This window comes from Jaculus jaculus, chromosome 6, assembly GCF_020740685.1.
Source record: "Jaculus jaculus isolate mJacJac1 chromosome 6, mJacJac1.mat.Y.cur, whole genome shotgun sequence".
Taxonomy (NCBI): domain Eukaryota; kingdom Metazoa; phylum Chordata; class Mammalia; order Rodentia; family Dipodidae; genus Jaculus; species Jaculus jaculus.
This window is the reverse complement of record NC_059107.1, coordinates 27,986,178-28,011,284: the sequence shown is the minus strand read 5'-3', so window position 1 is coordinate 28,011,284 and position 25,107 is coordinate 27,986,178. Positions and strand designations below refer to the sequence as shown.

At 43.7% G+C, this 25,107-nt stretch overlaps 1 protein-coding gene across 1 annotated transcript in view; it reads left to right on the top strand.

Moving 5' to 3' along the window:
- Ubtd2 (ubiquitin domain containing 2) overlaps positions 1–25,107 on the top strand; it is a 64,426-nt gene that overhangs the window by 27,819 nt on the left and 11,500 nt on the right. The window contains exon 2 of the mRNA XM_004665006.3: positions 18,879–19,115. Within this exon, the coding sequence (XP_004665063.1) occupies positions 18,879–19,115 (237 nt within the window). The remainder of the gene's footprint in view (positions 1–18,878; positions 19,116–25,107) is intronic.

The window sequence follows — 25,107 nt, the reverse complement described above, 5'->3', positions numbered from 1 at the left end:
TTTAGGGTTTTTAAGCTCATGAAACATGATTTAATAACTGTGTTAAAGTCTGGTAATTCCAACATGTGGATCATATCAAGGCTTTCCATTTGTCATCTTTTCTCTTGAAAATTGGTCACATATTCCTAGTTCTTTCATGCTGATTAACACTGGATTGTTTCCTGGACATTTTGAATGCTATAGAGTCAGTCTTTATTAGATTTCCTGAAAAACACCAGTTTGTTTTGTTTTGTTTTATGTTTGTGAGGAGAGAGACAGAGAGAATGGGCACACCAGGGCCACTTGCCACTGCAAACAAACTCCAGATGCATAAACACTTTGTGCATCTGGCTTTAAGTGGGTACTGGGGACTCGAACCCAGGCCAGCAGGCTTTGCAGACAAGCACAGGACAAGGCCAGGTGTGGTGGCGTATGCCTGTAAGCCCAGTCCTCGGAAGACAGAGATAGGAAGATCACATGAGTTCGAGGCCAACCTGAGACTACATAGTGAATTCCAGATTCAGCCTGGACAAAAACAAAAGCACCTTTAGTCACTAAGTGATTGCCCTTGTGTTTTAAGCAGTCCACCTCCCTGGTTAGGTTCTTGCTTTCCTTTTGTGTTAGTGATTCTGATGGTTGTGTTTTTTTTTTTTTTTAAGGGAGGTTCAAGGCAGGGTCTCACTCAAACCTATAATGACCTTGGAACATACTCAAACTCACAGCAATCCTACCTCTGCCTTCTGAGTGCTGAGATTAAAACCACCATGCCTGGCTTCGATTTGCTTTTAACAATCTTCGTTAGGCATAATGGCAGCGCCAGGGAAGTACCTGGCTAGAGTTGTGTGGTTGCTGTCAGTTAATTCCTCAGCCATTGTTTTGGGTCCACCCCCATGTGTGTACAGGTCAGTGATGTGTCCTATCCCGGGCTTGGCTTAGTTCAAACAGATTGTAGGCTGTTCTCCAGCTGCTTCTGCTGTGCATTTTCCTCTCTGTGGCTCCATTCCCAGAGGTCCCTGTGCTCTGCCTTCCAGCTAGAAAGAGCCATTCTTCTCAGTGGTTGCCAGCATTATCTCATACTTCATGGAATTGGGATTGCCTTCAGGTCAGCGTGGTGATAATAAAGTGACAGGAAGAAGAGAGAAAAAGTAACCCCTGTTAATGTCTTCATGTTGCAGTGCCCTTTTTCTTTACTTTTATTTTTATTTATTTATTTATTTGACGGGGGCGGGGGGAGAATGGGTGCACTAGGACCTCCAGCCATGGCAAGTGAACTCCAGACACGTGCACCCCCTTGTGCTTCTGGCTAACGTGGGTCCTAGAGAATCAAACCTGCGTCCTTTGGCTTTGCAGGCAAACACCTTAACCACTAAGCCATCCCTCCAGCCATGTAGTGCCTTTTTCTTTCCTGGTTTTGTCTCAACAAACAGATTTTCTCACTGACTTTTTCTTTTTTCCTTTGGTTTTTCAAGGTAGGGTCTTGCTCTAGCCCAGGCTGACCTGGAATTAGCCTCAGGCTGGCTTCAAACCCACAGCAATCCCCCTACCTCAGCCTCCCAAATGCTGGGATTTAAGACATGCACAACCACGCCCAGCTCACTGAGCTTTTTATAATCACACCACCATTAATATTGACAGATTTGAAAAAATTTAAAGCATAAGAGAGCTTTCTCTTATTTTTTTACATTCATGTGTGTGTGTGTGTTACATGTGTGCACTTGTGTGTGGAGGCCAAAAGTTGACATCTGGTATTTTCCTAGATCACTTCCCTACCTTACATTACTGAGGCTGGGTCTCTTAGTTGAACCCAGGGCTTGCCAGTTTGACTCGTGTAGCCAGCCAGCCTGCCCCAGCATCCCCAGTCTCTGCCTCTCAAGAGCTGTGACTAAGGTGGGCCACTAAGTCTGTCCATCATTTACCTGGGGCCTGAGTTCCGATCCTCCCACTTGCATGGCAAAGTTCGTTACCAAGTGAGCCTCTGCTCCAGCCCCTCATTTCCAGTGTTGAGGGGCTTTTTCTGCAACCACTCTAGCCAGAGGCCAGCCCCGCTGCCGCTCATTGAGCACTCGGTCCTCTGTGTCTCTACGCTTGAGCTGCCTTTGGGTCTTTAAGGAAAAAGCAGAACATCAAGCTGACCCCAGTGGGGGTCTTCTAAGCCTTGGCTCCTCCCCACCTGCCCACTATTTTCAACTTTTATTTATGTATTGTTCCATTTTAGCAGTGAAGGGAAATGGACTTCAGTGAACTTAGAACATTTTAGCTTCTGTCAAAATCTTCAAGGATATTTTAACAGTAAAAGTGTGGAGGAAAGGGAAGGGCAGTCATGTGTGTTATTAGATGATATCAAGCATTCTGTTCAAGTATTGCTTCTGTGTCCCACATAAGCACCAGCTCATAGATGGGTATCTTCCCTTCTGTTGCTGGGCTCTCTCTGTGATATGCCTGATCAGTTTCACTGCTCAGTGAACATAAAACTATATGGGAAGATTAGGCAAGGGCCTAAAATCTGTAGGTAAATAGAAATTTGAAACTAGCTTGTTGATCCTCCCTATAGCTTTTCTTTCCTTCTCTTTTCTTTCTCCATCTCCTCCCCCACTCAACTCTGTTGTTTTTTATTTATAATCTTCCCTCCCTCCTTCCCTCCCTCCCTTCTTTTCTCTCTGTCTGTCTGTCTGTCTGTCTTTTTTGGTTGTTTTTTCGAGATAGGGTATTGTTCTAGCCTGGGTTGACCTGGAATTCACTATGTAGTCTCAGGCTGGCCTCAAAATCACAACAATTCTCCTTCCAAGTGCTGATATTAAGGCATGCACCACGATGCCTTTTTATTTTTATACTATGAATACATTGAGAATTTTCCATATTACCTAAGTTCTAATTCTTTTTTTTTTAAAAGCTTTTTATTTATTTTATTTATTTGAGAAAGAGAAAAAGAGGAAGATATATAGAGAGAATGGGCACACCAGGACCTTCAGCTGCTGCAAACAAACTCCAGAAGCATGTGCCACCATGTGCATCTGGCTTATGTGGGTCCTGGGGAATCAAACTTGAGTCCTTTGACTTTGCAGGCAAGTGCCTTAACTGCTAAGCCATCTCTCCATCCCCTGACTCATTTTCTAAAATAACTTTATTTCTATTTTTTTATTGACAACAATTGTAGATGATACCATGATAATTTCCTCCCTCCCCCCACTTTTCTCTTTAAAACTCCACTTTCCATCATATCCATTACCCCTCTCAATCAGTCTCTCTTATTTTAATGTCATTTTTTCCTCCTATTATGAGGGTCTTGTGTAGGTAGTGTCAGGCACTGTGAGGTCATGGATATCCAGGCCATTTTGGGTCCGGAGGAGCATGATGTAAGGAGTCCTACCCTTCCTTTGGCTCTTACATTCTTTCTGCCGCCTCTTCCTCAATGGACCCTGAGGCTTGGAAGGTGAGATAGAGATGTTTCAGTGCTGAGCACTCCTCTGTCACTTCTCAGTACCATGGTGCCTTCTGAGTCATCCCAAGGTCACCGCCATCTGAAAAGAGAAGATTGTCTAAACAAAAGTGAGAGTAGCATTAACATACGGTTATAAACATTAAGAGATGTGCTTACTGCTAAGCCGTCCCTCCAGTCCTTTCTTTGCTTTTTCAAGGTTGGGGTCTCACTCTAGCCCAAGCTGACCTAGAATTCACTATGTAGTCTCAGGGTGGTATTGAATTCACTGCAATCCTCCTGCCTTTGCCTGCTGAGTGCTAAGATTAAAGGTGTGTGCCACCATGCTTGCCTTTTTCTTTTATTTTGATGTAATTTTTTTTTTCCTCTTATGATGGTCTTCTCTAGGTAGTGTCAGGCACTGTGAGGTCATGGATATCTGGGTCATTCTGTGTCTGGAAGACTGCATTGTAAGGAGTCCTACCCTTCCTTTGGCTCTTACATTCTTTCCACCACCTCTTCCTTAATGCACCCTGGAAGGTGTGATAGAGATGTTTCAGTGCTGAGCACTCCTCTGTCACTTGTCAGTACTATGATGCCTTCTGAGTCATTCTAAGGTCACCACCATCTGAAAAGAGAAGCTTTTCTAACCAAAAGTGAGAGTAGCATTAATATATGGGTAAGAACATTAAGAGAAGTGCTTACCAGGCAGTTTGGTGAACATAGTATATACATTTAGCCAGACACCAACAGACATTACGCACATAGGGCTCATAGCTTACCCCTCTTGTAGGTTTTCAGTATCAGGGGTGTATTCCCCTCCCATGGAGCGGTCCTCTGTCCAATTGGAGGGCAGTTGGTTTCCACCATGACAAACGTGCCACTATTGCACCTGTTGGCTCATTTGGCCTGGCTGGCCAATTATAAGGCTTGCAGTGTCCACTGTTGAGTATCTTCATTGGTGGTATCTCCTTCTCCCATTGACCTACATGTAGAATGGCTTCTTCCAGCTTTCTGTCAGCACCTGCAGCTTTCTAATTGGACTGGAGGCCCGCTCCATGGGAGGGAATATATCCCTGACACTGAAAACTTAAAATGGGTAGTCATGAGCTCTAGGGGTGTAACATCTGCTGATGTCTGGAAAAATGTATATACTGTGCTTATCAAACTGCCCAGTAAGTACTTCTCTTAATATTTATACCCTTATATTAATGCTACTCTCACTTTGGATAGAGAATCTTCTCTTTTCAGATGGCAGTGACCTTGGGATGACTCAGAAGGTATCTTAGTGCTGGGAAGAAGTGACTGGAGTACTGAGTAACATCTCAATCACACCTTCCAAGACTCAGGGTCTAATGCAGAAGAGGTGGCGGAAAGAATGTAAGAGCCAAAGGAAGGGTAGGACTCCTGACAACATTCTCTCTCCAGACATAAAATGGCCTGGATATCCATGACCTCATAGTGCCTGACACTACCTACACCAGACCATCATAAGAGGAGGGAAAGATCACAACATCAAAATAAAAGAGAGACTGATTGAGATGGGGAGGGGATATGATGGAGAATGGAATTTTAAAGGGGAAAGTGGGGGGGGGGTATTACCATGGGATGTTTTTTATAATCATGGAAAATGTTAATAAAACTTGAGAAAAATTTTAAAACAACAAAAAAAAGAAAGGTGCAGTTGACATGATTCTATACATAAAGGACCCTTAAGGACTCTCAAACTGTTAGAGCTGATACCTATAGCCATGTAACTAGATACAAAATAAACACACAGAAATCAGTAGCCTTTCTATATGCTAACAACAAACACACAGAGGATGAAATCAGAGAATCAGTCCTATTCACAATTGTATCATATGAATAAATAAAGTACCTTGGAATAACCCTAACCAAGGAAATGAAGGATTTCTATGATGTAAACTTTAAAGCACTGGACAAAAGTGAAACCCTGCCTCAAAAAAAAAAAAAAGAAAAAGAAAAGAAAAGAAAAGAAAAAGAAATTGCAGAAGACACTAGGAAATGGAGAGACATCCCTTGTTCTTGGATTGGAAGAATCAATATTGTGAAATAGGCAATTGTACCAAAAGCAATATGCACATTTAATGCATTTCCCATCAGAATTCCAATGGCAGAGCCAGATGTAGTGGTGCATGCCTTTAATCCTAGTACTCGGGAGGCAGAGGTAGGAAGATTGCAGTGAGTTCGAGGCCACACTGAGACTACATAGTTAATTCCAGGTCAACCTGAGCTAGAGCGAAACCCTACTTTGAAAAAAAAAAATTCCAATGGCATTCTTCACAGAAATAAAAAATACAGTCCTAAAACTCATTTGGAAGCACAAAAGACCTCAAAGAGCCAAAACAATTTTGAACAAGAAAAATAAGACTGGTCATATCATCATACCTGATTTTAACCTATATTACAGAACCATAGTAACAAAATCAGCATGGCACTGTCACAAAAACAAGCATGCAGATCAGTGGACATGCAGATCAGTGGAAGAGAACAGAGGACCAAGATGTAAGTCAGGTAGCTGCAGCCACCTTATCTTTGACAAAAATGCCAAAATATTCATTGGAGCCAGTCGTGGTGGTGCATGCCTTTAATCCCAGCGCTTGGGGAGTAGAGGTAGGAGGATCACTGTGAGTTGGAGGCCACCCTGAGACTACATAGTGAATTTCAGGTCAGCCTGGGCTAGAATGGGACTCTACCTTGAAAAACAAACAAACAAACAAACAAACAACAACAACAAAACGCATTGTAGAAAAGATAGCCTCTTCAGCAAATGGTGCTGGGGAAACTGGATATGTATCTGTAGAAGGATGAAAATAGATCCTTATTTCTCTCCATGCATAAGGCTTAAGTCCAAATGGATTAAAGACCTAATATCAGACCTGAAGCTCTGAAATACCTAGAGGAAAAAGTAGGGGAAATCCTTAACATACAGGTCTTGGCAAAGACTTTCTGAATCTAACCCCAGTTGTTCAGGAAATAAAACCACGGATCAACTGCTGGGACCTCATGAAATTACAAAGCTTTTGTTCAGCAAAGGACACTGTGAATAGAGCAAGGTCTTTGCCAGCTATACATCTAATAGAGGGCTATTATCTAAAGTATACAGAGAACTCAAAAAACTAATAAGACATCAAACAACCCAATTAAAAAACTGGGCCATGATACTAAGTGGAGAGTTCTCAAAAGAAGAAGTACAGATGACATATAAACATCTAAAAAAATGTTCAAACCAAGCATGGTGACACCACCTTTAATCCCAACACTCAGGAGGCAAAGGTAGGAGGACCACCCTGAGATTATATCGTGAATTCCAGGTCAACCTGGGCTGAGACTCTACCTTGAAAAATCAAAAAATTCTACATCCCTAGGCATCAGGAAAATGGAGATTAAAATGACCTTGTAATTCCATCTCACTCCTGTCAGAATGGCTACCTACCATCATGATCACAAATGACAATAATGCTGGTGAGGATGTGTAAAAAGGGGAACCCTTCTACACTGTTGGTGGGAATGCAATCTGGTCCAGCCATAGTGGAAACCAGTGTGGAGGTTCCTGAGAGAGCTAAAAATAGATTTATCAAATGACCCAGCTCTACCACTCTTAGGCATATATCTTAAGGACTCGTCTCACTACCTTAGAGATACTTGCTCAACCATGTTTATTGGTGCTGTATTCACAATAGCTAGGAAATGGAACCAGCCTAGATGTCCCTCAGCTGAGTGGATAATGAAGATGTGGCATGTTTACACTATGGAATTCTACTCAGCAGTAAAGACAAAAGAAATTTGAGGAAAATGAATGGATCTGGAAAAGACTATACTTAGTGAGGTAACTCAGGCCCAGAAAGCCAAATGTCACATGTTCTCTCTCATATGTGGATCCTAGCTACAAGTGATTGGACTTCTTTGTGAGCAGGAATAAAGTTCAGTAACAGAGGCCAGTAAGCTAGAAAGGGAATAAAGAGGGAAGGAGGGAGGGAGGAAGAGGGGATAAGTCATATGGAAACCTACTTTTTTGGACAATGCACCACCCAGAAGCCATAGATTGTTACCAGAAAAATTTTCAGTGCCAGGGAATGGGATACCTTCCAGTGACTTGTTAGCCAAGGAGGTCACTAATGCCCCCAAAATATTACAGGTCATTACTGAGGCCCTTGATTTCCCACTAGGAATAGATGGTAAGACCCTATTGCTGAAGACTTCATACATGTGGCCTGCAAGGTCACTGAGAAATCCTGCTGGAGCTGAGCTGAAAACCTCCTCCATGTAGACCAGCTGACAGAAAGCTGGAAAAAGCCACACTGAATGCAGTTCAGTGGGAGAGAGAGAAATCACCAGTAGAGATACTCAACAGGACACTGCAAGCCTTAACATTGGCCAGCTAGGCCAAATGAGTCAACGGGTGCAATAGTGGCATGTCTGTTATAGGAGGGAAACAAACCACTCTCTAATTGGACTGGAGGTCCACTCTACGGGAGGGAATCCATGCTTGATACTAAAAATCTACAACAGGGTTGAGCCCTAGGGTTGTAATGTCTGTTGGTCTCTGGCTATATGTAGGTACTATGCTCACCAAACTGCCTGGTAAGCACCTCTCTCAATGTTCTTACCCATATATTAATGCTACTCTCACTTCTGGTAGAGAACCTTCCCTTTTCAGATGGTGGTGACCTTGGAATGGCTCAGAAGGCATCATAGTACTGACAAGTGACAGAGGAGTGTTCAGCACTGAAACATCTCTATCACACCTTCCAAGGCTCAGGGTCCATTGTGGAAGAGGTGGTAGAAAGAGTATAAGAGCCAAAGGAAGGGTAGGACTCCTTACAATGCACTCTTCCAGACACAAAATGACCGAGATATCCATGACTTCACAGTGCCTGACACTACTTACATAAGACCATCATAATAGGAGGGAAAAAAATAATGACATCAAAACAAAAGAGAAAGACAGGCATGGTGGTGCACACCTTTAATCTCAGCACTCAGGAAGCAGAGGTAGGAGGATCTCAGTGATTCCAGCACCACCCAGAGACTACATAGTGAATTCTAGGTCAGCTTGCGCTAGAGTGAAACCCTAACCTTGAAAAACCAAAAAAGGGCTGGAGGGTTGGCTTAGCAGTTAAGGTGCTTGCCTGCAAAGCCTAAGGAGCCAGTCTGCTTGCCTGCAAAGCCTAAGGAGCCAGTCTGGATTCTCCAGATTGCACGTAAACTGATGCATATGATGGCACATGCACCTGGAGTTCGTTTGCAGTGGCTAGAGGCCCTAGCACACCCATTCTTTCTCTCTCTAATATATAAATAAATAAATATTTTTAATAAAATAAAAGAGACTGATTGAGGGGGAAGGAGTATGATGGACAGTAGTGTTGCAAAGAGAAAATGGAGGGGAGGGAATTAACATAGTTTATTGTCTATAATTATAGAAGTTGTCAGTTTTTTTAAAAAGGCCTCAAATAGAGAACTCCAAAGGAAAAAGCAGTCATTATAACAAAGTCCTTTCCCTACACACTTGAAATAGCTCTAATTTGTCCTAGGCATAAGGACAAAGTCCCATAAAAAGAATAAATGATATTATGCAGTTTAAGGATAATTATTATTCCAAACATGTTTTCAAATGTATATTCTCTCCAAAGTTTCACAGTAATTATTCCACAAAAGTAAATAAGACAAAATAAATATATAGGCTTCCTTCCACAAGACATGAACTAAGCTTACCTAAACTAGTTTATTTATTTGTGAGAGAAAGAGGCAGAGAGAGAGAGACAGAGATGGAATGGGCATGCCAGGGCTTGTAGCCACTGCAAACAAACTCCAGACATGCATCACCACATTCATCTGGCTTATGTGGGTACTGGGGAATCACACCTGGGTCCTTAAGCTTTCAGGCAAGCACCTTAATGGCTAAGTCATCTCTCTAGTCTATAAACTTACTTTTATTTCTACTTTGGTCTGTAAATCATAAACATATGTAATGAACACATCTGAGTATAGAATGTCAATTATTAAAATGTTTATTAAATCACTACTACACAAATTATTATTTTTTTCTTTTACTTTTATTTTATTGAAAAAAATCATACATATTTATGGAATACATCCAAGTTTTGACATATACACACATTATAAAATGCAAATTATTATTGTTATTGTTTTATTTTTCAAGGTAGGCTGGCCTGGAATTCACTGTGCACTCTTAGGGTGGCCTTGAGTTAATAGCAATCCTACCTCTGCCTTCCAAGTGCTACGATTAAATGTTTGCACCACCATACCCAGCTTAAATTATTTTATTTATTTATTTATTATTTGAGAAAGAGGTAGGTAAGTAGGAAGGAAGCAAAGAAGAGAGGGAGGGAGAGAGGCCCTCCAGCCACTGCAATGAACTCCAGATGCATGAGCCACCTTGTGCATCTGGTTTATGTGGCTCCTGTGGAATAGAGCCTGGGTTCTTTGACTTTGCAGGGAAGCACCTTAACCACTAAGCCATCTCTCAAGAAACACTAACAATGTAGAATCTGCACTGTACCATCTGAGGTTTTATTAAAATCCTCTTGTTAAAGTAAATAAGTTTAGCAGGGCATGGTGGCCCACAACTTTAATCCCTGCACTTGGGAAGCGGAGAGAAGTAAGAGGATTGTCATGAGTTCAGGCCAGCCTGGCTACTAGGCTTCATTGAGTTCCAGGTCAGTTTGGGATAGTGAGACCCCCACCTCAATAAAAACAAAGTAAATGAGGTTCACTGCCCAGTACACCTTTGTCAAATAAAAAATAACTGGAAAAAATGAGCTTTTAGCAAATTTATTTCAGCCATCCTGTCATTAAGACATGGAAACAGGTATAAGAATTTAATATGTTAGTATTTATAAAACACTTAAAATGAACAATACTAAGATAAAGGTGCAAATAACTGTTTTATAACTAAAATAAGTATTGTATGAAAGAAAAATTAGTAAGCATTTAAAAAATTTAAAAAAGAGGGCTGGAGAGATAGCATAGTAGTTAAGGCACGTTTCCTGCAAAGCCAAAGCACCCAGGTTCACAAGGTGGCACATGCATCTAGAGTTTGTTTGCAGAGGCTGAAGGCCCTTGGTGTGTCCATTCCCCCCCCCCTCCTTCTCTCCCTGCCTCTCTCTCTCTCTCAAATAAATAATTACTTTTTTTTGTTCTGTTTTGTTTTCCAAAGTAGGATCTCACTCTAGTCCAGGCTGACCTGGAATTCACTATGTAGTCTCAGGGTGGCCTTGAACTCACAGTGATCCTCCTACCTCTGCCTCCCGAGTGCTGGGATTAAAGGTGTGTGCCACCATGCCCAGCTCTCAAATAAATAAATAAATAAATAAATAAATAAATTTTTAATTAAAAAAATTAGAGGGCTGAAGAGATGGCTTGGTGGTTAAGCGTTTGCCTGTGAAGCCTAAGGACCCTGGTTCGAGGCTCGAGTCCCCAGGACCCATGTTAGCCAGACGCACAAGGGGGCGCACGCGTCTGGAGTTTGTTTGCAGTGGCTGGAAGCCCTGGCGCGCCCATTCTCTCTCTATCTGCCTCTTTCTCTCTGTCACTTTCAAATAAATAAATAAAAATAAATAACAAAAATTTAAAAATAAATAAATAAAATAAAAAAATTAGAAAGAGCTGGAGAGATAGCTTGGCTGTTAAAGTGTTTGCTTGCAAAGTCTAAGGACCCAGGTTCGATTCCCTAATACTCATGTAAGCCAGACACAAAGGGTGGAGCATGTGTCTGGAGTTCATTTGCAAGTGGCTCGAGGCCCTGGTGTGCCTATCTCTCTCTCTCTCTCAAATAAATGTTTTAAAATTTTTATTTATTTATGTGAGAGAGAGAGAAAGAGGGGGAGAGGGAGAGAAAGAGAATGGGCACACCAGGGCCTCTGGCTACTGCAAATGAATTCCAGATGCATGCACCACCATGTGCATCTGGAATTTCAAATGGGAAAGTGTGGGGGTGGGGAGGGAGGGAAGTAGGAAATCTTATAAAAAAAATTATATATGGGGGGAGGGGAATATGTGGACATACCAGCACCTCTTACTGCTGCAAACGAATTCCAGACAAATGTGCCACTTTGTGCATCTGGCTTTATGTGGGTACTGGGGGCCCAGACTTAGGTCAGCAGCCTTTGCAAGCAAGCGCCTTTAATCACTGAGTCATGTCTCCAGGTTTTCATAATTTCTAAGGAGACCTGACATTGTAACAACTTAGTGTGAAGTTCCTTTATCTTCTGAAGAGCAGATTTCTGACTGTCATTCCCTTCCTGTGCATTTATAAGCACGCCAGCCCAAATAAGTAAATTTTATTATTTATTTACTTGCAAGGAGAGAGAGTTAGAATGGGTGTGCCAGGGCTTCTAGCCATTGCAAATGAACTCCAGATGCATGTGCCCCTTTGTGCATCTGGCTTACATGGGGCCTATAACCACTGACTCTCATGTTTACATAGCTGTTGAAGTTCCCCCATTCCTGTGAACTGCTTGTATCCCCCCTGAAAGTGTCTAGGTTCAAACCCTAGTACTCAATCCATAGTCTTTGGAGGCCAGTTCATGACAGTGGGGAACTCATGAATGGGATTAGTGGCCTTAAGAGACAGATGAGATGATCTCCCTCGACCACGTGAGGACACAGCCTAAAGGCAGCCATGTGTATGTTAACCAGGAGGGTCCTCACCAGGCAACACATCAGTCACCACTTTGATTCTGGACATCCCAGCGTTGGGAAGTGTTAGAAATGGAATTTGGTTGAAGCCACCCAGTACACAGTATTCTGTTGCAGCAGCCAGAGTTGACTAAAACACATATGGATACTGAGAAGTAGGGTGCTGTTGGGAATGTAGATGTATGTGGCTGCATAACGAGGCAACAACACTGCAGAGAAAGGATGCCAAAGGCAGTTTTGTCAATGAACTGAAGAAATAGGAAAGGTGTGGTGGTGCATGCCTTTAATCCCAGTACTCAGGAGGTGAAGGTGGGAGGATCGCCGTGAGTTCGAGGCCACCCTGACTCCATATTGAGTTCCAGGTCAGTCTGGGCTAGAGCGAGACTACTCAGCTGAGGTGGCGTTTTATTTTTATTCTTTTGGTTTTTCGAGGTAGGGTCTTGTTCTAACCCAGGTTGACCTGGAATTCACTATGTAGTCTCAGGATGGCCTCGAACTCACAGTGATCTTCCTACCTCTGCCTCCTGAGTGCTGGGGTTAAAGGCGTGCGCCAGCATGCCCTTTATTTGTTTTGTTTGTTTTTGTTTTTTTCTTTTTTCTCCCCTAGGCTGCTTTGGCGTGGTTCCTACGCTACCATCTTTTTCTTTTAAATTTTTTATTTATTTATTTGAGAGCGACAGACACAGAGAGAAAGACAGATAGAGGGAGAGAGAGAGAATGGGCGCGCCAGGGCTTCCAGCGTCTGCAAACGAACTCCAGACGCTTGCGCCCCTTGTGCATCTGGCTAACGTGGGACCTGGGGAACCGAGCCTTGAACTGGGGTCCTTAGGCTTCACAGGCAAGCGCTTAACCACTAAACCATCTCTCCAGCCCTACGCTACCATCTTAACCGGAAGTCCCTGACTCTTTTTTGCTTAGCCATTCTGTCTTCGTTTTTCTATTCTTGCTTTATTTTGTTGTTCATTTCTTTTTTGTTTGTTTTTTAGGTAGGGTTATTCTAGTCCAGGCTGACCCGGAATTCACTATGTAGTCTCAGGCTGGCCTGGAACTCACAGCAGTCCTACCTCTGCCTCCTGAGTGCTGGGATTAAAGGTGTGCGCCACCACGCCCTGCCGGTGGTTCTTATATTTTATTATAAGCAGTCAGGAGACTCTCTCAGCAGCTCCTTCAGCACTGAGCCCATAAACATGTTGACCTCTAATGTGTTAGTTAAGAAAAAAAATCACCTCAGCTGGTATGGATTGATGGCTTAGTGATTAAGGCACTTGCCTGCAAAAAGCCTAAGGACCCAGGCTTGATTCCCCAGCACTCATGTAAGCCAGATGCACAAGGTGGCTCATGTGTCTGGAGTTAGTTTTTAGTGGTGTGTCGTGAAGGTGCTTAAAAAATTACAACCACAGCAGAAGATAAGTAGGAGAGATCCAGTGTCTAGAGACCACAGAAGCAGGCAGAAGCAGCTCCAGCTTCTGACCTCACTTAGGCCTTTCCACCCCCGTTAATCTGTTCTTCTACTTACATATATACAATACCATCCCCTTAAGTCTCCCCCCCCCCCATTCCCTTTATGTCCCCTTTCTAGCTTACTGGCCTCTGCTACTGAGTTTTATTCTAACTCACATAGAAGTCCTAATCATTTGTAGCTAGGATCCACAAATGATAGAGAACATGCTATGTTTGGCTTTCTGGGCCCAAGTTACCTCACTAAGTATAATCCTTTCCAGATCTATCCAGTTCCCTGAAAATTTCATAATTTCATTTTTTGGTTTTTTTGTTTTGTTTTGTTTTTGAGGTAGGGTAACCCAGGCTTATCTGGAATTCACTATGTACTGTCAAGGTGGTCTCAAACTCAACAGTGATCCTCCTACCTCTGCCTCCCAAATGCTGGGATTAAAGGCGTGTGCCACCATACCTGGCCATAACTTCATTTTTCTTTACCACTGCGTAAAACTCCATTGTATAAATATACCACATCTTCATTATCCACTCATCAGCTGAGGGACATCTAGGCTGCTTCAATTTCCTAGCTATTGTGACTAGAGCACCAATAAACATGGTTGAGCAAGTATCCCTAAGGTAGTGAGACGAGTCCTTAAGATACAGGAGTGGTATAGCTGGCTCATATTTTTAGCTATCTCAGGAACCTCCACACTGACATCCACAATGGCTGTATCAGATTGCATTCCCATCAACAATGCCAAAGCGTTCCTCTTTTTCTACATCCTCACCAGCATTTATTGTCATTTGTTTTCATGATGGTAGCCATTCTGACAGGAATGAGATGGAATCTCAAAGTAGTTGTAATTTGCATTTCCCTGATGCGAGACAACCTCCTTTTTGAGCTAAAGGGCTTCCTGTGTGGACCCAGACTGGCTTTCTCATCCTCCTGTCCCAGGCTCTTGAGTAGTAGTATATGTGGACACCACCTCACCTGGCCTGAAGGCTTCTTTGGATTTCTCAAGTCTCAGGTGGTGGGGAGCAGACGTTTTGTTGTTCTTGTCTTTGCTTTGTGATTCTGTAGCAGCGACAAGAAAAACTACCTACCAAGCTGTTTCTTGGATCCTTTTAATGAACATGCAGGTCTGGAACTGCTCAGGGGACCCCACGTTTCCTCAAATAGGATTCTTGCCCCATTCTCTCCTGATTGCTGAGCCCGTCTTCAACTTACTGAGCCAGAAACTGAATGTTGTGGGTTAGCTGTTTCTGGCTAGTATAGAAGATAATGCTGCAAAACTGAAAATGCCTTTGCATTTTACCCCTGCTGAATCACTGGGTCAGCTGTGTTATTGGGTGTATTCTGGAGAATGCGTCTCCACCCTCACTTCCCAAGATCACTGGGAAGGTATAGGAAAAGCCATTGATAGGGTAGACTTTTCCCTCTTGAAGTAAGCCTCATAGATTCCTATGCAGCGTTACCCTGAGTAGACACTGTATGTGTGTCTGTTACAAAAGGGCTCTGTTTCCACCTGCATTGCTGGACAGGCTCTCTGCTATCTCTGGTCATTCCTCCAGAGGCCACCTGCCTTCCAGTGCATGGAGGTGAGCTAAAGGCCCAAATTGTACCTTGAGTCAGTACTGAAGGACTTAAGGGAGAAAGCAGTTGGACCCTGATATGTTCTGTCCTGAGATCAGGTGTCCATACTTAGTAAGGTGAGTTTGGTCCAGTTCAGTCTTGATTCACAAACTCTGCCGTTTCAGTCCTGTCAGCTGGGAATGTAACCCGGGTGAGGTATAGAGATTGCTTAGGGCCTAGAGTTATTTTCGCCTCTGTTGTGCATAACCCAACAGAACCAGGGCCAATAAGGGAGTGCTTAACTTATTGATACTGTAGAATCTTTTTTTTTTTTTTTTTTGTACTTTTTTGGTTTTTCAAGGTAGGGTCTCACTCTAGCTCAGGCTGACCAGGAATTCACTACGTAGTCTCAGGGTGGCTTTGAATTCACAGAGATCCTCCTACCTCTGCCTCCCAAGTGCTGGATTAAAGATGTGCACCACCACACCTGGCTAAAAAAATTTTTTTAGATTTATTTGTATTTATTTATTAGAGACAGAGAGAAAGGGAAAGAGAGACAGAGAGTGAGAATGGGCATGCCAGGGCCTCTGCAAACAAACTCTAGACACATGCGCCACCATGTACATCTGGCTTACGGGGGACATCAAGAACTGAATCTGGGTCCTTAGGCTTTATAGGCATGCACCTTAACCACTAAATCATTTCTCCAGCCCCTCTAGAATCATTTTGAGAGTAATTTCTTTCAAATTTGTTATTCTTCCTGCAGTTAAGTATAGAGAATTGAATCTTGACACATGCTTCTTTCCTTCCCACCTGCTCTGTCATTTATTTCCCACCTGCTCCTTCCCAGGGCTTTTATCTTGCCATCTATATGCAAGTTTCTTTTTTGCCTTTTTATTCTTTATATATACTTATTTATATATTTTATTTTCATATATTATATATTTTGTTATTTTGTCGAGGTAGGTAGGGTCTCACTCTAGCCCAGGCTGACCTGTATCAGGCTGGCCTTAAACTCGCAGCAATCCTCCTGCCTCTGCCTCCCGAGGGCTGAGATTATAGACGTGCCACCACGCCCAGCCTTTTTTGCCAATTAATAAAATGTTTTCATTGACAACCTCCATACATATAGATAATACACCATGATTCTTTTTCCTTTTCCATCTATGAGACTTCCTTATCCATATGCTACATGCTCTGGGCCAATGTGACTCATGGAAACAGGTCTGGAGCATACAGGCTAGGTGAGGAGCTGACTACAAAGAAGCTAGTGACACTAGAGCCCCTGAGGAGAGGTGCTGCCGAAGAGAGTGGTCTTTGGCCTCAGCTGGCTTCTCCTTGGACTGGCATTAGAGCAGAAGGTGTTGGCGGACCTTTGGTTCCTTGTTGCGAGCTCATCCACTGGCCCACAAGATTATCTGGTCTAGTCCTCTTTCTCCAGAAAGATGAAAGTACTTATTCTCCCCTTCTGTATAACCCTGCTTTTTGTTGTTGTTCTGTTTTGTTTTGTATTTTTAGGGTCTCACTGTATCCCAGGCTGACCTGGAACTCACTCCGTAGCTCGAGGCTGGTCTCGAACTTACAAGGATCCCCCTCAGCCTCCTGAGTGCGGGGTCAAAGGCATGCACCACCATGCCCGGCAACATATGATCCTTTTCTAAATTGGTTTGTGTTTCACAGAAAGGTACTCAGATCCCAGAGGACACATGGTCTAGGTTGGCTTTTCCTTTGCATATTGCAATTCCTTGTTTTGGCTATTCTCAGCCCCTGCTTCTGGCCTTCTCTGTCCAAAGAGCTTGATAATATAAACTGTTAGGACACCCCTAATGAAACACTTATTCTAGGTTGTTTTTATAAAAATTACTAATTTGGACTGGGCATGGTGGTGCACACCTTTAATTCCAGCACTCGGGAGGCAGAGGTAGGAGGATCACTGTGAGTTTGAGGCCATCCTGAGACACATAGTGAATTCCAGGTCAGCCTGAGCTAGAGTGAGACCCTGCCTGGGGGTGGGGGGTGACTTCTTTGCATGCATGTGCACACCAGGGTCTCTTTTCACTGTACATGAATCCTTATCCGGTTTTACTTGGGTGCTGAGGAATTGAACCAGGGCTGGCAGGCTGTGCAAATATGCACCTTTAGCCACTGAGCAATCTCCCCAGCCCCTGGTGTTTTGGTTTGTTTTGGTTTGGTTTGGTTTTTCAAGGTAAGGTCTCACTGTAGCTCAGGCTGACCTGGAATTCACTACATAATCTCAGGGTAGCCTCAAACTCACAGCAATCCTCTACCTTTGCTTCCCAAAGGCTGGGATTAAAGGCATGTGTGGACTGTTTGTTTTGTTTTTGAGTAGGCTTAGATTCACAGCAGAATTAAGAGGAAGGTACAGAAATTTTCCATTTATTCCTTATCTGGGCTCATGCATAATCTCCCCCTTGTTAATGTCTCTTTGCCAGAGTGGTATATTTCTTGTAAATGTAATTATTTTTTCCAAGCTTCTTAATTGTTTTATTATTTACATAAAAAGATCAGTAACCAGGCACAGTGGCTCGCGCCTTTATTCCCAGCATTGGAGAGGCAGAGGTAGGAGGATTGCTGTGAGTTCAAGGCCAATCTGGGACTACATAATGAATTCCAGAATAACCTGATCTACAGTGAGACCTTACCTCAAAAAAAATCAGTAAAGCTGGCGTGGTAGCACATGCCTTTAATCCCAGCACTTGGAAGGCAGAGGTAGGATCGCTGAGAGTTCGAGGCCACCCTGAGACTACATAGTGAATTCCAGGCCAGCCTGGACCACAATGAGTCCTTACCTCGGGGAAAAAAAAAAAAAAATCAGTAAAAATTGGATAAAGTGATCTTAAGCAATAAATCAGTCTTACCAACATAGCACAAGGCCAAAACCACAAAGCATCCTTTTTTGAAATATTTACATATCAAATTAAACCTTGCAGGAAAACATAGTCTTTCTTTTTAGCACATAGAGGCTAATAGCAAAACAAAACAAACAGCAAGAAAAAAAATTATTTTCAATATATTCACATATACATTAAAATATAATAAAGCCGGGCATGGTGGCACATGCCTTTCATCCCAGCACTCGGGAGGCAGAGGTAGGAGGATTGCCATGAGTTCAAGGCCACCCTGAGAATACAGTGAATTCCAGATCAGTCTGGGCTAGAGTGAGACCCTACCTCAAAAAAAAAACCAAAAAGTACTACTACTAATAAAATCTAGTATAATACCGATCATCAGGGTAAAGGCCTTGGTAGGGTTGTGCGTGTGTCTGTGCACTGACATCATCGCCAAGGGGGAGACGCCCGTGTCAGAGCGAGGTTGCGCATGGCCAGGGTCTTTCCTAGGCTATGTCATTTTTTAAATCATCCTCTGGAGAGGCATATTGAGTGGCGCAGAGCTACTGACTCAGTGAAAATTTTATAGCCTGGTGTGGTGGCTCATGCCTACAATGTCAGCACTTGGGAGCTTGAGGCAGGAGGATTACCATGACCTCAAGCACAGCCTGAGCTAAAAGTGAGACCCTGTCTCAGAAGGGTGGGAGGGAGAAAAGGATGAAAGGAAGGAAGATTGATTTGCGTATAGCTACTAATGTCATTTTTCTGAAATGGCTTAGGAGGATTGCAGCAAGAGATTAGCTAGTAGGCAAAATTAGCCAGTAGACAGACATCTAGCTATAAATTTGGTGAAAGAATCCAAAATAGAAATCTGAGCAGGTAACTTTTCCTACAAAGAAGAGTATCTTTTGTAAATTTTGATATTAGCCTCTTTTCTTTTCAGTTGCTCTAGGACGTAACCAGCCTTTGAAAAAGGAGAAACCAAAATGGAAAAGCGATTATCCCATGACAGATGGACAACTGCGCAGCAAGAGGGATGAATTCTGGGACACTGCACCTGCTTTTGAAGGCCGAAAAGAGATTTGGGATGCCTTAAAGGCCGCTGCTCATGCTTTTGAGAGCAATGACCATGAACTGGCTCAGGCCATCATCGACGGAGCGAGCATCACACTGCCACACGGTAGGTCTGCTTCCTCAAGGAGGAAGGAGGAAGGCTTCATCACCACAGGGGGAAAGCTTCTGTTTTCCTTCCTGTTAATTATGGTAACAGTTTTTTGTGTTTTTTTATTTTTTTTTATTTGAGAGAGAGGCAAAGAGAGAGATTGGTTACATCAGGGCCTTCAACCACTGCAAACGAACTCCACATGCATATACCACCTTGTGCATCTGGCTTATGTGGGTCTTGGTGAATTGAACCTGAGTCCTTTGGCTTTGCAGGCAAGTGGCTTAGTCACTAAGCCATCTCTCCAGACCAGGTTTTTTGGCCTTGAACTCCTATGAATCTCTTGCCTTTACCTCTTCGGCAATTTCCTACCAGTGTGTGCCACAACAGCCAGCAATTTTTTTTAATGTAGCAAAGAATATTCCTCTTTGTTCTATTGTTGTATCTTTCAGCTAGATAGCTTACATGTTTTAATATCATTTCTCTCTCTTTTTTTTGGTTTTTCGAGGTAGGGTCTCACTCTGGCTCAGGCTGACCTGGAATTCACTATGTAGTCTCAGGGTGGCCTCGAACTCTCGGAGATCCTCCTACCTCTGCCTCCCGAGTGCTGGGATTAAAGGCGTGTGCCACAACGCCCGGCATTTCTCTATTTTTTAAAAAATATTTTATTTTTTTTATTTGAGAGAGAGATAAAGGTAGATAGAGAATGGACATGCCAGGGCCTCCAGCCACTACATGTGAATTCCAGATGCATGTGTCTGCCTTAAGTAGGTACTGAGGAATCCATTCTGGGTCCTTAGGCTTCAAGGCAAGCACAGTGTGCTACCTTGTGCATCTAGCTTACATGGGTCCTGGAGAATCAAACCTGGGTCCTTTGGCTCTTTGCAGGCAAGTGTCTTAACTGCTAAGCCATCTTTCCAGCCCTACTTCTTTGCATTCTTAAAGAAACAGTACTGTTTATTACTGATCATCTGTGTTGTATCCTTTGTCAAATAAGAGTCATTGCCCTTACTTTCACTTAAGTCTTTGCCAACTCCTCATAGCTCCATTAATTTTCTCACTAAACATTTTGTACTTCTAAAAAGCACATTTTGTTTCTCAAGGTAGCGTCTCGCTCTAGCCCAGGCTGACCTGGAATTCATTATGTAGTCTCAGGGTGGCCTTGAACTCATGGCGATCCTTCTACCTCTGCCTCCCTAGTACTGGGATTAATGGTGTGTGCCACCATACCTGGCCACAAACAGAATTTAGAGTAAAGGCATGAGGACCTTTTGGAAGCTTTTTGCCAGGTCTCCTAGTGTTTAGAGATCAAACAGGAACTTAAAGAACCTGATGACTGATTAATCATAAATGTTTATATGATTTTCTTCTCTCTGTCTTCAAAGAACCAAAAAATGGTTTCATGCTGTGAAAGGTGACTGCACCTGCTCCCCTGGCACTGTCACCCTTTCCTTACTTAGAGCACCTGTCTGAAATAACTTGGTGTTGGGAGGTTGTCTGAATCAGGCTTGCCTATTATGCTGTGAGGTGGGGCTGGGGAGGAGAGGCCGGCCTATCGTACATTAGCACCCGCACAACTTAAAGATGACTCCCCATGGCCCATTGACAGAGTCCAGTCATCCCGGCCCTGAGGCCCTGTGATTCAGGCTTGCAGAGAGCTCCTGAGGCCAGAGCTCGCGCTCCGTGGCACCTTGCTACGAGGCCGCAGTGGCACTGCTCCAGTGCCAGTGCCCCTTCCTGGGTCTCGTACTGAGTTTAAAGTTACGTGAGAAGAGAGCCATCCTTTCTGAGAGTTTTCTATGATTTGTTGTGTGTAGTAAGCCATTTGATATGTGTTAGTTGTTCATTTGTAGATAGTAAAATCCTCAAGGCAGTAGACTCAGCATCTAACAAATTGCTCTCTACATCCTAATTTGGACATCTGATCTCACTGCTTCTCCACAGTCTTGTTTCCCTCAGCAGGCTGGGGCTAGAACCACCGATCTTATTCCTTGACTTGAATTCTGTAATTTCATTCTTGTTAGCTGTGTCCACTTGCCATAGGAAGTCATTGGTATTGAAAAGTACACAGATTTAGGCTTTTTCAGTCAGTTAGGAGAGTCAGGAGTGCACACTCCTTTTCCTCCAGCCTTTAAAAGAGACTTTTGGGGTTGGAGAGATGGCTTAGTAATTAAGCACTTGCTTGTGAAGCCTAAGGACCCTGATTTGAGGCTTGATTTCCCCATTACCCACGTAAACCAGATGCACAAGGTGGCTCATGTGTGTGGAGTTCGTTTATAGTGGCTGGAGGTCCTGGTGTGCCCATTCTCACTCTCTGCCTCTTTCTCTGTTACTCTCAAATAAATAAATAAATAAAAGTAAATAAGTAATAAAAGAGACTTTTGGAGGGCTCGAGAGATGGCTTAGCAGATAAGGTGTTTGCCTGCAAAGCCAAAGGAACCTAGTTCAATTTCCCAGCACATGTGTAAGCCAAATACACAAGGTGGCACATGCGCCCAGAGTTTGTTTCCAGCAGCTGGAGGTCCTGGCATACCATTTTCTCTCTCTTTCTCAAATAAATAAAAAATATTTTTTGAAAAGAGATTTAGGCCAGGTGTGGTGGCACATGCCTTTAATCCCAGCACTTGGGAGGCAGAGGTAGGAGGATCACCGTGAGTTTGAGGCCACCCTGAGACTCCATAGTGAATTCCAGGTCAGCTTGGGCTAGAGTGAGACCTTACCTGGGAGGGGAATGGGGAGAAAGAGAGAGATTGACTCTTAGAGATACAGCTTTTAGGATTCAAGGACATTGACCCCTCATTCGTTTGAAGGACCTTAAAGTGTTACCGCTTATCTCTGCTTGCTGTTCTCTCTTCTACTTTCTACCTGCTGATGGGACAGTGTAATGCCTGTTACAGGCGCCTGCCCTGCTTTCTCTACCGTAATAGACCTATGGAACTACAAGTGGAAATAAACTCTTTCCTTTACTAAGTTGCTTTTAGTTGGGTATTTTATCTCATCAACAGCAAAGTTAACTGATACCAGGAGTGAGCATCAAAGCATTTTAAAGTCCTAAAGGACTTTGCCTTTAAATGCTTTGAAAGAAAATACATCTTGGGCTGGAGAAATGGCTTTGTGGTTAAGGTGCTTGCCTGCAAAGCCAAAGGACCCAGGTTTGATTGCCCAGGACCCACGTAAGCAAGAGACACAAGGTGCCTAATGCGTCTGGAGTTCTTTGCAGTGGCTGGAGGCCCTGGCACACCTATTCTTTCTTTCTCTCTCTCTCAAATAAATATGTTTTTGTTGTTGTTGTTGTTGTTGTTTGTTTGTTTTTATTGAGGTGGGGTCTTTCTCTAGCTCAGGCTGACCTGGAATTCACTATGTAGTCTCAGGGTGGCCTTCAACTCACAGCAATCCTCCTACCTCTGCCTCCAGAATGCTGGGGTTAAAGATGTGCCACCACATCAAATAAATATGTTTTTAAAAAATGCATCTTAAAAAAAATGCATCTTGAGCCGGCCGTGGTGGTACACACCTTTAATCCCAGCATCGGGAAGCAGAGGTAGGATCGCCATGAGTTCAAGGCCACCCTGAGACTACATAGTGAATTCCATGTCAGCCTGGGCTAGAGCAAGACCCTGCCTCAACTACCCCCTCCCAAACAAAAATATTTGCAAGCAGAGAGAGAGGACGAGAGATTTGGGAAATGGGTGTGCCAGGGCCTCCTGCCACTGCAGTTAAATTCCAGATGCATGCACTACTTTGTGCATCTGTCTTTGCCTGGGTACCAGGGAATCAGACCCAGGCCATTAGGCTTTGCAAGTAAGCACCTTTAACTGCTGAGCCATCTCAGCCCTATTAAGTTTTGGGGTTTTTTTACCTTGTGTGTGAGGAAGGGCCCACACATGCCATGGCACACATGTGAAGCTTAGCACAGGTTTCAGGTGGGTTTTACCTGGCCAACTCACTTGAGGCAGAGCGCCGCACTCTGAATTCTTGCTCTGCTGTACTTTCCTGTGCTCACCAGGAATTCTTACAAACTCTCCTGTCTCCACTGCCTTCCATCTGGCCCTCAGTATCAGTGTGTGGGGATTGCAGAAGCCCACCATGGCTCCCTGCTCCCTCCCCCACTCAAAGGTACGTTCTTGCTCTAGCCCAGGCTGACCTGGAATTCACTGTGTAGTCTCAGGGTGGCCTCGAACTCACGACAATCCACTTACCTCTGCCTCCCAGGGGCTGGGATTAAGGGCATGCATCACCAACACCCCGCATTGCCCTGCTCCGTGTGTCGTGTCTGTGGATCGAACATGGTCCTCCAGCGTGAGCCACCAGTGCTTCCTCCACAGAGACACCCCCAGCCCGTCTTCATGTGTCTTAATGAATTGCTTTTGGTTTTGGTTTGTGTGTTGAGCATGGACACACAAGTGCCACACCATGTGTGTGGAGAACAGGGGACACGCTGTTGTCACCTTCCACCTTGTTAGAAGCCACGTCTCTTGTTCACCACTGCACACTCCAGCTAAAGTGAGCTTTAGGGAGTGCTGCCTTTACCTCCCATCTTGGCAGAGGCTCAAGGGATTGTAGATACTTGTTACCATGTCTGCCTTTACTTGGGTCCTGGGGATCTGAACTCAGGTCCTTAGGTTAGCATGACAAGTACTTTACCCACTGAGTTATATTCTCAGCCCTCCTGGGAGTTTTGTTTGGGTTTTTTTTTGTTTTGTTTTGTTTTGTTTGTTTTGTTTGTTTGTTTGTTTGTTTGTTTTACTTTTAAAATGTAGTCGGGTATGGTGATGCATGCCTTTAATCCCAACACTCTAGAGACTGGAGGCAGAGGTAGGAGGATCATTGTGAGTTCAAAACCACCCTGAGACTACATAGTGAATTCCAGCCTGGACTAGAGTGAGACCCTACCTCAGGAAAAAAAGAAAAATGGTTTTATTCATTTATTTGCATTTTGCAAAGTTTGAGAATGGGCATGCTAGGGCCTCTTGCCACAGTAGACAGACTCCAGATACATGTGCCACTTTGTGCATCTAGCTCTACGTGGGTACTGAGGAATTGAACTTGTGCCATCAAGCCTTGTAACCAAGTACCTTCAACTGCTGAGCCCTCTCTTCAACCTTGGTTTTTAACTTTTTTTTTTTCCCTCGTGTTTTCTTTTGTTTCTTTTTTGGTTTTTCAAGGTAGGGTCTCACTCTAGCCCGTGCTGACCTGGAATTCACTATATAGTCTCCGAGTGGCCTTGAACTCATGGCGATCCTCCTACCTCTGCTTCCTGAGTGCTGGGATTAAAGGCTTGCATGCGCCACCACGCCCGACTTTCGGTTTTTAACTTTTTGAGATGGGAGTCTCATGTAGCCCAGGCTGGCCTCAAACTCACTATGTGACTGAGGCTAGCTCTCCAATGCAGGAGTCATAGCATATGCCACCATGCCCATCTCTAGTGAAGTGTGTGTGTGTGTGTGTGTGTGTGTGTGTGTGTTTCTGAAGTAGGGTCTCACTCTAGCTCAGGCTGACCTGAAATTCACTATGGAGTCTCAGGGTGGCCTCGAACTCATGGTGATCCTTCTGCCTCTGTCTCCTGAGTGCTGGGATTAAAGGCCTGTGCCACCACACCCGGCCTCTGGTGAAATATCTTGAAGCCTTATGACAAGCTGCCAGAAGAAATTATTGACCAAGGAAAATTTAATATGAGCTAGTCATCGAGATAAAAAAATAATAAGTAAGCCAGACGTGGTGGCACAGGCCTTTAATCCCAGCACTCAGGAGGCAGAGGTAGGAGGATAGCTGTGTGTTCAAGGCCACCCTGAGACTATATAGTGAATTCCAGGTCAACTGGGCTAGAGCGAGACCCTACCTCAAAAAAAAAAAAGTTAACGCATCTTTTGAAAACTTTTATGTGAGGGCTGGAAGATGGCTTACTGGTTAATGGTTAAGGTGCTTACCTGTAAAGTCTAAAGAACCAGGTACAAGTCCCCGGAACCCACATAAGTCAGATGCACAAGGTAGTACACGCATCTGGAGGGCC